The sequence below is a fragment of the Spinacia oleracea genome, chromosome 3 (assembly GCF_020520425.1).
Source record: "Spinacia oleracea cultivar Varoflay chromosome 3, BTI_SOV_V1, whole genome shotgun sequence".
NCBI lineage: Eukaryota > Viridiplantae > Streptophyta > Magnoliopsida > Caryophyllales > Amaranthaceae > Spinacia > Spinacia oleracea.
Genome location: NC_079489.1, coordinates 151,429,332 through 151,441,414, shown reverse-complemented (window position 1 = coordinate 151,441,414; position 12,083 = coordinate 151,429,332). Strand labels below are relative to the sequence as shown.

At 46.1% G+C, this 12,083-nt stretch overlaps 2 protein-coding genes across 3 annotated transcripts; one reads left to right on the top strand and one right to left on the bottom strand.

Annotated features, from left to right (window-relative positions):
• Positions 1-367: 367 nt before the first annotated feature.
• LOC130470572 (uncharacterized) lies at positions 368-4,264 on the bottom strand. Of its 2 annotated transcripts, XM_056840934.1 has the most exons (6): positions 2,687-4,264; positions 2,337-2,590; positions 2,165-2,248; positions 2,007-2,090; positions 1,255-1,929; positions 368-1,168 (listed from the first exon to the last, which is right to left on the bottom strand). In XM_056840934.1, exons 1-6 carry the CDS (start codon positions 3,759-3,761, stop codon positions 368-370), a joined length of 2,973 nt encoding a protein of 990 aa, XP_056696912.1. In that variant the 5' UTR covers positions 3,762-4,264. The 2 variants fall into 2 exon arrangements, with proteins under 2 accessions (XP_056696912.1, XP_056696913.1); XM_056840935.1 differs by lacking the exon at positions 2,165-2,248.
• Positions 4,265-8,546: 4,282 nt separating this feature from the next.
• LOC130469926 (protein MAINTENANCE OF MERISTEMS-like) lies at positions 8,547-11,699 on the top strand. Its single transcript, XM_056839455.1, has 5 exons — positions 8,547-9,234; positions 9,308-10,213; positions 10,285-10,812; positions 10,887-10,985; positions 11,065-11,699. The coding sequence occupies exons 1-2, from the start codon at positions 9,022-9,024 to the stop codon at positions 9,983-9,985; spliced, it is 891 nt and encodes a 296-aa protein (XP_056695433.1). The 5' UTR covers positions 8,547-9,021; the 3' UTR covers positions 9,986-10,213; positions 10,285-10,812; positions 10,887-10,985; positions 11,065-11,699.
• Positions 11,700-12,083: the final 384 nt, after the last annotated feature.

Here is a 12,083-nt window from a genome sequence, read left to right as displayed (position 1 = left end):
CTCGCAAGGTCAAAAGGTTTTTAGCAAGTCTACAGAAAGAGGAGCTCGAGAAATCTACGGATTTAAAGACCTAAAAATTGCGAAAGAACAAGTTGAAAAGAAGCAGCCAAGTAACAAACATTCATTTTTTATTCAATATTTGGGGGAAGTACAAATACATCGAAAAACCTCAAAAATTGAAAACAAAATGAAACAAGTTAAAATCGGCAGCCATCAACAGACAATACCGGCCTACCGAAGTACTAAAGAAAACAAAAAAGAAATAAGTACAACGCAGCGCCGAGGCAAAAGGGGGGAAAGGCAAGCACATGTTCGGAAGTCCTCAACTGGAACCGACCGACTCTGAAGAAGACGACTGCCCGAATCCCTAGCTCTTGGGAGTCTCAGGAGCATCCCCCAGAGGAGCATCCTTCGAAGAACCCCCAGCAGTAGTATCACCTTCGGAAGCCGCCTTCTGGGCCCGAGCCTCTGCAAGAGCAGCTTGGCGTTCAGCTTCAGCTTCGTCTCGATCGGCCTGGCACTCCACCAAGTGATCCTGGGCCCTCATCCAGAGCGGAACCTTCTCATTCCAAGGGAAATGAGGCATGTGCTTCGCGAACATCCGCCGAGCACCCAGGATGCCATTCCAGTATTGCTCTCTACACTGATCAGCAGTGTAGAGGTCAACTCTCTCTTGCTCCAACTTCCGAATGGCAGCATCTTTCTCTCGGATCTTCAGCTGGAGAACGGGCACCTTGTCAGCTTGATTCTGAACAATCTCCCGGTGCTTGATAAACTGCTGAAGCCTCGCCTCCGCTTCCTGGCTCTGCTTAATGGCCGCCTCAAATTTAGACGTCATCTCCTTGAGAAGACTGTCTTTTTCTTCAAGTTCGCTCGCAAACTTGGCAGCCATTTCTCTCCTCTCCCTGTCAAAGGAAGCTATCTTTTCAGCATCCTCTTCAACTTGGAAAGTGAGCCTCCCAACTTCGGCCCCGATCTGTTCCGCCGCTTCCCTAGCCTCACGACTGTACTGAAGGTACAGTTGCTTGAGGTCCACCATCTCGGCCATGAGCTGCCCAGCCTTCTGGTCCAAGACAGGGATATCACGAGCATAAGCCTCCTGATACCTCCTCAGCTGCCTTTCCTCAACCGAGCTACACTCGGAAGCGAACGAGGACCAGAAAACAGCCTGGGAAAGAAGAAAAGACAAGAAAAGATGAGGAAAGAAGACAACAAACCAAAAACGGAACTCAAAACAAAATTTCCAACACTTACCTCATTCAGATAATATTGGGCCATCATAGCTGGGTTCCTCTCCTCAGCTCCAGGAACCCTCCACTGCGGGTTGGCCCGAAGAAGATTCTCCCGTGCAGCTTCGGGACCCACCAAAGATCCCACGTGAGCCATGGGGTTCTCCCCCAAAACCGGAGCTCTGGCATAGCGAGCCATCGCTTCCCTTACCTCCTCGGGGATCCGTTTCAGCGGAACATCCGAGCAAGGGTCAGCGTGGATCAGTCTATCCAGGGCCGAGGTCGAAGTGGAGCCCAAGGTCGAATGACGCCTCTTCCTCGTCAGACCCTGCTCGGGTTCCTCCTTCTCAGCTTCGGGAACCTCTACGTGAGCTTCGGTGAGATCCACCATCTCCTTATCCGGACTTTTCTCCCTTTCGAGAGAAACGTCAGCAGCTTCTTCCTTCTGCTCGGCCACAATAGGGACATCCGAGCCAGGAACAAGGTCGGCTTCAATTGCCTCCATCACCTTGGTTATATCCTGGATCTCGATCCCTAAAGCAGCAGACGGCTTCAGCGGAGAAGGGATGGTATCTTCCTCAGCCAGCGGTTGGTCCACGGGAGGCGGTTCCACAACCACCACACTCTTCAACTTCTGCCCGGGCAAGGGCATGAAGTGAAGGAGGTTTTTGGGAGGAGGCATGACTTCCGAAACCACTTCCTACAGGGCAAACGCTCAAAGGTCAGTTTCAGAAAAAGAGAGAACAGACCACAAAAGCTCTAAGTCAGAACAAATACCTTCTCCGAAGACTGATCAGCTTTCGCCTTCTTCGGATGCGCAGAAGGCCTCAAAAGAGTGCTGCTCTTCCTTTTGCGCTGATCCTAAACAGAAGAAACCAAGGGTCAATAAAGGTAAAACAAGACAAAGGAAGGAATAAAGAAAAATCGCGAAGTACCCGGTTCCTAGATAAAGAGATATCTATCCGAGCCGGAGATGAAACCGAAGGAACGGCACGCGGCACAGCGTCAGTCCCAGGACCCTAAAAAGATGGTCCAGGACCAAGACGTTAGCCGACGGCCAACCAAAAAGAAAGACAAACAAAAGATATTGAGACTAGAAACACTCACCGGATCCGAGGTTGTCCTCAAATCAGGGAGCACGACTTTCACTGGAACAGCTTCGGGAGAAGAGGCAGAATCCCACGGATCAGCTCGAACTTCAGATATCCGAGCGACACCCGACGGAGACAGCACGTAATCCTTCAAGCGAGGATTACGAGGATTCTCCTTCCCGAACTTATAATCAGGGGCCGAGTCGTGAATGGTCTTCAGATCCAAAGAAATACCCAAGACCACAGGATCAACGCAGCTGAAGCCGTACTCTGCAGAAACAAAGCACAAAACGAAATCAGTAAAACGAGACCAAAAAGGAAGAGGGCAAACTTACTAAAGCACGGTCCCAGCCGAAAGACACCTACCCCTGTCAAAAATCCTGCTGAGACCGGCAACAGCAAGAATGTCCTCCCGCAAAATATAGTTGAGGTTCGGGAGCCAGTTGGACGGCAATTTGTAGTTGTCCTCCCGAGCCAAAAACCACTGGAGGAGATCCACGTAGTGGTGATGGTTCCGATCCGGAGCAGCCACGCTTCGCATATCAGGATCAGGAGTCACAAACCACTTCGGAGGGCGGTAAAAATGTGGATGCTTCGGATCTGTCGGCACACGAACGAACAACCACTCCGTCTTCCAGTTATGATCAGAGCTGAGGTAAGGGTAGGCCGTAATATAGTTCGGCTCCCCCTTTCTTCGGGATCTTTTGTTGATAATGGTCCACCAACCATACCCATCCCCCTTGGAAGCATGGTTGAAAGACAGATCGTGCAGATCCCGAAACACGGCAACAGAGCATGGAAAGTTAATAAAATCGCACACCCATCTAAATCCGATGATGTGCCTCATAGATTTGGGGGTAAGCTGGGCCAAACTGATGTTATACGACACCAGGAGCTCGGATATGAAGGGATCCAAAGGAAAGCGGAGGCCGTTCTCCAAATGATGAGTATACACAGAGATGAACCCCCTCGGCGGATGAGTCACCCGAGGACGCTCCTGGTCGGGAAGCTCGCACCAGTACCCCAAGGCGTGCTGGATTCCGTATAACTCTTCGGCCCTCCGATGGTAATGCCCCAGCTTCGCCTCCACCAACCAGTCACCACTGACCGATTTTTCCAAGGGACCATCGATCTTAGTGGTCTCATGCAGAATCGGGGCATACTTACCCTGCGGATCAGCTTCAGTCCAATGAACTGGAAACTCAGGGTAGGAGCGGCGCACACCCGAAGAGCCAGCCTTTTTACCAGAAGTTGCGCGTTCAGACACGCTAGACCCGCCAACAACATCATCTTTCGAAGCATCCCAACCAGTCGAACGCCTCTCCACTGGCCTCTCCGAAGGCCGAACCCTCGAAGTTTTCGGCAACCTTCCCGAAGGCACGTTCTCCCTCTCACTAGAGGAGCCAACGACGAACTTGCTCTTGCCCCTATTCTTTGCCATGGCCGCGAATTCTCGGTCTAGGGTTGAGATTGAGGGGTAGAAGGAAAAACGAAGAAAAAAAGGAGAATTCAGAAACAAATTACCTTCTTCCGAAGCGGAATTCGCCGATAAAACGAACAGCACAAGTTCCCGAAGTCCAAAGTTGGCCGAATTTCGTAGATCTGAAGAAACAAATCGCACTGCGATCGCCGGAATTTAGAGAGAGAAAGGGTTTGAAAGAAGGAGTAAAAAGTTCGAAAAGAGCAATGCACCCCGTATTTATAGAAAAGAAAAGGGGCGCATCAACTTCCTCAACCCACGATCTACACGGCACAATACAACTCCCAACACTTGTCATCAATGCAAATCATCCCTTTTCAAAAAAGAGAGGGAACTTTCGGACTTCTGACAGCTGGAAACCCACCCATTTAATTCTAAATGGACCGGGTCTGGGGGGCATGTTGTTTGGGCTCCCAATTGATTCTCAATTGGGCCACTAAGTCCAAAGCCCAATGGCTCTAAACAACAACATCAAACCTACCAATGGCTATTCAGCCATCCATTAAGGCCCAAGGCCCAATAACAATAAGTGACCTATGGGCATTTATTATGCAAACATTATAAATAGGCCGCCAAGGCTCACACCTCAAGGTACGTCAAATTTACCGCCTTAAGACTACTCTTCTAGAGAACTTCTCTCTAGAATCCGAGCATCATTCTTACTTAGGCATCGGAGGGGCTTTCCTCGGAAACACCCCCGAGGCTAGTAACTTTGCTATTGTGCAGGTGAATTCGGACTCCACTCATTCAAACAAGCAAGATCTTCAACACATACAAAAGGGCCTTCATTCGAAGCCCATTGTTTCCATCTTTACAACACCGGAACAGTAAATATCACAACTAAGGAAATGCATCTAATAGTTTGTGAGACAAAGCCATTAGATATTTACTTGAAACACAACTACAATCGTTTTTTTAATTGTTTCAGAAGCTTATGAAAAGGAATATAATTTGCTCTTATTCACACTTCTATGATGCAGGAATGATAAGGGCTGATGAACAACTCGTCAAGAAGAGTATTTATGTGCTGCTAATTGGAAATAGAATAATGTTTTTTAGGCTATCTTGGAAATATTTATTTGATTTTGGCAAGATATTGTACTTTGTTTTGACATTGATATGATATTTATTAATGACCGTTTGGAACTTAAGGAACAAACATAAATTTCTGTTTCTTTTTTCTTTTTTTTAGAAGTGCTAATGCAATTGTTGGACATATAATGATTTTTTTTTTTTTTAAAATCAAAGTATGGTTAACGGTGAGTTAAAGGTTGGTTAACTCGCCGGAATTGGGAAGTGAGTACCCAAACGGTGAAAAAAAAAGGTGAGTACCTAAAAGGTGAAAAATATCAAATGTTAGTACCTAAATGTTGAGTGCGTCGAGGCGGATATCGGGCATGCAACAACAAACACATATCAACTAAAAGACAAACAGCTAAAAGACAAAAAAGGAAGTACTATTCATGTAAAAAAAGTACCATTCTAATACCATTCTGTAAAAAAAAGTACCATTTGTGTTTAGAAAAGTACCATTTAATTTTTTTTTTGTCCTTTTTCCTATTTTGTCTTATGTTCTGATATGTATTTGGACACACATATCAGATATGTGTTTTTACTTCCTCCCTAAATGTTACCTTAACTCAACTTTTTTGTATTCTAAACTAATCAAATATTCTTGGAATTATTCTTCGTCTTCAAACTATGTTTTCAATTATTCTGACCATGCATTGTAATCTATACCTAACTTCCGCATTTTATTATTAGGTTGCATTTCAAGATAATTTCAAGATAATTACAGGTGAAACCAGTTTTGAAATGATAACTTTAAAAGTTAGGATCCCGTTAGTACTATTGATGTCCGTTTTTCCTTTTTAAGAAAAAACATATACACGAACATACTCCCTCCGTCCCGGAATACTCGACCCGGTTTGACCGGCACAGAGTTTAAGGGACTTGAATTGACTTATTTAATTTAATAGGTAGTAGTTGATAGTGGGGTATTATTTTAATGTAGTTAGTGGGAAATGAGTAAAAGAGTGGGGTTGGGGAGAGTAGGGGTTGAATTTTTAATTATTTTTTGTATGGAGTAGGGGTAGGTGGGTTAATAGGGGTGGAGTGAGAAATAATATAATATTGTTAGAATATTTTCATTTTTAGAAACAGGTCAAGTATTAAGGGACGGCCCGATAAGGAAAACATGTCAAGTATTTCGGGACAGAGGGAGTATTCTTTAAAGAAAAATTGAAAATATAGTTTGGTACTCCGTATATTAGTACATAATTGGCAATGTACACTCTCCGTCCCTTTTTGTTTGTCACAAATTTCTTTTCGATCGTAGTGTCTTTTTGAGAACACGTTAGCTCTTAACTTCTGGCAACTTATTAGTGTAGGGGTATTTTTTTGTATGCAATTCCCTACAAGGGGGGCGGTTTTTAGAAACCATCGTATTTTTGTACCTCGAAGGAGTCGCCACCAAACATTGTTTAGGGTCTTGTTTGGAAAGACCGTAAATAACTCTATTAGGATAAGACTTGAATCTTCGAAACGGATGGGTGAGATCCGGGCACGGGAACGAGATGCTTATTCCGCGAGCTTTAGAAATTATTCGAGTACGTGACATAACATTTTCCAAAATACCCTAGTTTAGACTATGTGGGTTTGAATTTAGAGCAAATAGAATCTCTACTTGTATGGTGGTCACTTTGCTTTAAAGTTAATTTAAGGGAACCTAAGATCGGTTTGTCCAAGAAATTATCTTTGTTAAGCGTGATGTAACCTTGCATTTTGTTGTATTTAGCATGTGTGGTGATGAAAGCAATAAAGCAAATAAAACAACATCACAATAGTAATAAATGCAGAATTAGTAAATACAAGACCCCCTAGAGATGGACTAGGGAGTAGGTCCACATTGCCTAGAAGGACTAGGCAAGTAAAGATGCGGAATTGAAAGTGCGATATTGAAATTGCGGAATTGAAAGGTGCATAATTGAAATTGCAATATTAAAAGATGTACTACGTATGATTGTTGCAAGTGGCATTTTTAGTAATAAAAATGCCAACTTGCTAATCATTTTTGAAATAAGAAAATCAAAGAAACATGATTGAATATGGTGGGATTCGGAATTACCTATTTAGGTTTAGGCAAGAATTCCTTTTAGAGCTCCCAATTGCTTAGAACTTGAAGTTTGTATCTGTTTTTGAAGGATTTTTTGATTTTGATTTGAGGCGTAATTTTGGTATTACGACGTTGTATATTGAATCTGCCTCCCTTAATGTTGGAAATTAGGGGGCATTTATAGGAAAAATGGCTGCAAAACGCCAGCGATTGCCAGCGCAACACGCAGCTGGCAGCGCTGGGCGCTGGTGACGTGGCGTGGATGCCGCCAAAACAAGGACGCGGGCTCCGTCCTTGATTTATCTTGTATTGATGCACCTTCGTACGAATAGTACGATGCTTGGCACGTAGTGTTTTCTTGGGGGTTAAGACTTGATTTTGCGTCTAAAAACAAGCCGTTTCGGGTTTTGAATCTCGGTTTTACGGGACGAGGCCTGACTTGCTCGGTTTTGTGGGTCGGCGCCCGAATTTGACTTGCCTTATATGATTTTGAGTGGAAAAGGCTTAGTAAAACCAATGGAATGGTCTACTAGATGAGATTGTACTTGGATTTTGAAATTGGTTTCTGAAAATTGTATTTTTCCCAGAGGGGAGACACGATTTAGGTGTCTACAAAAGCCCCCACTTTGACTGAGCGTTCGGTTAGGAAAGCGCAAGTCAAAGTATTTCGAAAGGGACAGAGAATGATCAAGACGTTATGCGATCAAGACTATTCTTTGTACGCCAGTACCTGCCCAAAACAGGCGTTAGAAAAAAGGATAGAGTCTACCTCCGTTCGGCTGTGACGACTCCGGTTCGTATTTGTACTGCACTTCCGTCTTTGAATTAGGACGGAGCTTGGCATCGAAAATTTTGAATTTTTGAATCTTGAATTTTTGAATCTTGAATTTTTGAATTTTGAACACCCGGAGTTGATCCGCTGGGGATGTGCTTTGCTGGGGATAAGAGCTTTTTATTGGCCCTTAAGATTTTGAAATTTCGGCTGACTTTCCTGGAGCTTGGGTCCGTTGGGAGTCGAACGCCTGAGTCGTTGTATTTTTTGGACTTTGTATCCTTGAAATATTTATCTGTTTGTACTTGGAGATACGGGTGTATACCCGTATTTTCGACAGATGGTCTGATGCGACATTTGATGCTTGGTGCGGAAGACCGTAGCAGTAAAGGACGTGCAATCAGCACGGGAGACGGCGCGCGGCAGATTCTGCGCATGCAGCAGGCAGCGCCCAGCGCGGGCCTCTGCATCAGGCGCGGGGTTGAGCTATAAAAGCTCCCCTTTCCGTGCCATTTGGAGGCACACTCTCTTGAATTCTTTGCTCTTCTCTCTCAAAGGTCGATTAGCCTCTCCCCTTGGTCTTGTTCTTGCCTTGTCCATGTAAGTATTTCATGTTTTTGTTTATGAAATAATCTTTAGGATTGTATGCAGATTTGAATTTTCTCGTACTTGGGAATGATGCTTGTATGCTTAAGCCTCTTGAATTTTGTTGAGAATTGTTTGATAGCCACTTGAACTGGAACTGGTGGAACTTGTAGATTTGAATTTTTGAAAATTTTCTTGAATCTTGTACCTGGTATTTGTAGATAGTGGTCTCACTAGTGACCTTGCTAGGTCTCAGGAGAGAATAGGCTAGGATGCCTAGATGTTGTTTGTAGAGTTTTGGAACGCTGGCTTCGGCATGGGTAGCCTAGGCGTTGGTGTTGAACTTGTGTACCTGCTTCAGCGTGAATAGCTTAGGCGTTGGTGTAGAACTTGTATACCTGCTTCGGCGTGGATAGCCTAGGCATTGTTGTAGAACTTGTATACCTGCTTCGGCGTGGATAGCCTAGGCGTTGGTGTAGAATTTGTATACATGCTTCGGCGTGGATAGCCTAGGCATTGGTGTAGAATTTGTATACCTACTTCGGCGTGGATAGCCTAGGCGTTGGTGTAGCACCTGTATTTTGAACTAGAGGTCCCTGGCTGAAATAGTACTGCCACTGGGGATTTTTGAATTTTTGACTTTGTACAGGCTAGTATAGGATAGCCTCTGAATTTTGATTTTCGCACGGGCTAGTATAGAATAGCCCCCAGTTTAGAATTTTGACACTTTGTACTCTGCTTGATTTAGTATGCCTCGTCATACACGGAGGAAGCTCGCCGAATCTTCGGTGGTTCGAGCTGCTGAGGAGGACGCTTCGGACGATGAAGCGGCTGCGGTAAATGCGCCGGATGGGGGTATGATTCCCCGGAGAGCACCCACTTTTTTTGGTACTGGCTGGAGTCCTTCCGATCTGGCATTTCGACTGGAGTTTCACTTGTCTCAGCGGCCTCGCGCTGGCTTGGTGAGTCTTGTACTGTGCTTCGAATTTGTATTTTGTACTTGTATAGGTTTTGAGCTGAATCGTTTATCTGCAGGCCGATGGAGAGCCGTTTCGCACCTTCTGGTCCTTGGCGGAGCTTCAGAAGGCCTTTACAGAGGAGGCTATGGAAATCTGGTTGCAGACGGGCCTGGTTGACTTCTGGCGTGCCATGGGAGGTACTTCGAGGAGAACGGGGATCAAACCCCGGCTATGGGCTTTGCTAGAGCGGTGGTGGGATACCACCAACACTTTCCATATGGCATGGGGGGAGACCACCATTACCCCTTTTGAGTTTGCCAAGATTACGGGTCTTCCTTTTTCTGAGAGGAATGTGACCTTTGATTCGGAGCTGAAGTGGCGCTCGGCCGCTGCCAGGGACTTGCTCGGCCCTGTTGTTGACTTGCCAGAGGACGACACCCACGCTTCCGTGACGGTGATTGTGGATGCTATCCGTGGTGTGGGTGTGTCAGCGGAGCAGAGGGTTAGGCTATTCCTCTTAGCTTTGGTGAGTAGGGTGGTGGCCCCGAGCAGGAACAGTCGGGTGCACATTAGATTCCTGTCGGTTTTGCAGGACTTGAGAGCTGTTTCGAGCTACAACTGGGGTGGTTTGGCCTATAGCCACCTCTTGTACGAGATGAAGTGGGCCTCCCGGACTGCGCCGGAGAGCGAGCCGAGCATGGCTGCTCTTTGGAGTGTGCTGGAGGTATTCTTTGGAGTGTGCTGGAGGTATTGAAGACTCCTTGTACTTTGTGCCTTGTACTTGTATGTTTGAATTTGAACTTGACTGATGTTTTGCTTGCTTTTTTGAACGATTTGGATATGTGAGCACTTTCCGACTTTGGCGCCGGATCGTACTGGAGATGCGGCTTACCCGTATGCTGCCTCTTGGATAGGAGCGGTGCGCAGGAGGGTGCCTCTGGCGGCCTCCCACAGAGCTTGGAGAGATCTACCTGTTGATTAGGTAATATTTTTGTACAGTTTTGCTCCTTTGTATTTGTATTTGTACAGTTGTGTGAGTTGTCTGCTTTGTAGGTGGTGTGGCGTCCTTTTGCTAACACGCCTGTACCTGCTTAGACTGCTCGCGCCCATTTCTTGTCTGGACGGCGGGTTTTGCTCCCAGGGGTGTATCGCCACATGTGGTATCTGGGGGAGCGAGTGTCCCTTCAGCACAGTTCGGGGAATAGGTTTGTCCCCAAGGACCCACCGGAGTCCATGCTGGCGCCGGATGAAGAGCTTGCCCGACTCTATGTGAATGCTAGGGGTGATGCTGTTTGCCTCTCTTGGAGGGACTTTGTACAAAGGAAGGGTAGCTATGACGACTTCCTGAGGAGGCTGGCTCCACCCCGGTGAGCTTTCGAACTTTGTATCTTGTAGTCTTGTATTCTTGGATGATTGTGTGATTGTATGTAGGAGGAGGAGGTTGATCCTGAGGACATTCCCCATGCTGATAGGGTCCTCCGCTATGAGAACTCGGACAGGGAACAGGTGGAGGTGACCATTCCTGTAGCTTCTCCTCCGCACCGGAGATCGTATGATGCTGTACCTGAGCATTATGCCGCTGTGAGTACTGTTGCATTTTCTTGAAACTGATTGTAATCTTGTATTTGGGGAATGATCTTGAATTTTGTATGCAGGCGCCTCGGGTGAGAGTGCGTCGCTGGATGCTCTTGATTGATTCCTGGAAGAGGTATTGTGTCAAACTGACCTAGAAGCTTTCTGGCCGGGACAGAGAGGTGCTTTTCTTGATTTTGAAATTTGTATTCTGGAAACTCGAACTTGGATGTTGATTCTTGAAATTTGTATTTTGTATAGGAGCGCCGTCGAGGCCGCAGAGGTTCCGTTGATAGGGAGCCTTAGGTGGAGACTTCCTCGAGGCAGGAGGGACCGAGCTTGGACCTAGGACAGGGGTCCGGTGCTGGTACTCGTCAGAGGCATTCGGATGCTGATCGGGGAGCTGCCCTTTTTGTACATGCTGATCCTACCAGGCATTCGTTTGGAGATGCAAGCAGTTCGAGGCCATTTGTTCCTCCTCCCGGTTACTACTTTGGAGGGAGTGGTCCTCAGCCTTGGGGTGCGGATTCATGGGCTTACTGGTCGGAGATGGATAGGATGCGCCAGGCTCAGATGTTTGCGCCGTACCAGTTCATGGCGATGCCGCCGCCTTATCAGTATCCTTCTCCTCAGCAGGGAGTTCATCCCTCTCCTGGCACTCTTCGTATCTCGGAGCAGGATCCTGGTACCCCTAGGACAGAGCTGGATCGGGATCTGGAGCGCCTTAGGAGGTGAAACAGGGACAAGGAGCCTGTGGTTGATGTTACTTGTCCCTGGATCAACCACATGACTCGGACTGACCCTGCATGGTAGCAAGTTCCAGCTTGCCTGGGTTGATTTTGTATAGGCTGGGTTGTATTTGTACGTATTTGTACGGTTTGAAACTTGAATTTGTATGGTTGTATGGTTTTGAACTTGAATTGGTTTGAAATTTTTGAAGTTTGGCTTTTGTATGTTTGAATTTTTGAAATTGTATGCGTTGTGTGTGCCTTGAAATTTGTAGCTATATGCATGCATGGAAATTTTGAAAAAAATTGCCCATTTTTTCCGGGTGCATATACCCACTATAAGCCCCCAATTTGACTGAGGTTTTATGGTAAGGAAAAGCACAAGTCAAAGTATATTCAACTTTTGCTTATGCATATGCAGACTCGACTTAGGACGCCGATCTAGGACTAGAATGCTTGAAATTTGAATAAATTGACCCGAAATCTGCCCGAAGCGTTGACTCGGACTGCTTGAAATTGCGCGGCTTGCGGCTTTGGAATCTTGAATAATGG

What these genes read in the sequence shown, in the direction of transcription:
- LOC130469926 (XM_056839455.1), top strand. Translation starts at nt 9,022, where the DNA reads ATGCCTCGTCATACACGGAGGAAGCTCGCCGAATCTTCGGTGGTTCGA. An exon ending in AGCGGCCTCGCGCTGGCTTG is followed by an intron (nt 9,235 to 9,307) that starts GTGAGTCTTGTA and finishes GTTTATCTGCAG; the next exon opens with GCCGATGGAGAGCCGTTTCG.
- LOC130470572 (XM_056840934.1), bottom strand. Translation starts at nt 3,761, where the DNA reads ATGGCAAAGAATAGGGGCAAGAGCAAGTTCGTCGTTGGCTCCTCTAGT. An exon ending in CAGCAGGATTTTTGACAGGG is followed by an intron (nt 2,591 to 2,686) that starts GTAGGTGTCTTT and finishes TTGTTTCTGCAG; the next exon opens with AGTACGGCTTCAGCTGCGTT. An exon ending in TGAGGACAACCTCGGATCCG is followed by an intron (nt 2,249 to 2,336) that starts GTGAGTGTTTCT and finishes CCATCTTTTTAG; the next exon opens with GGTCCTGGGACTGACGCTGT.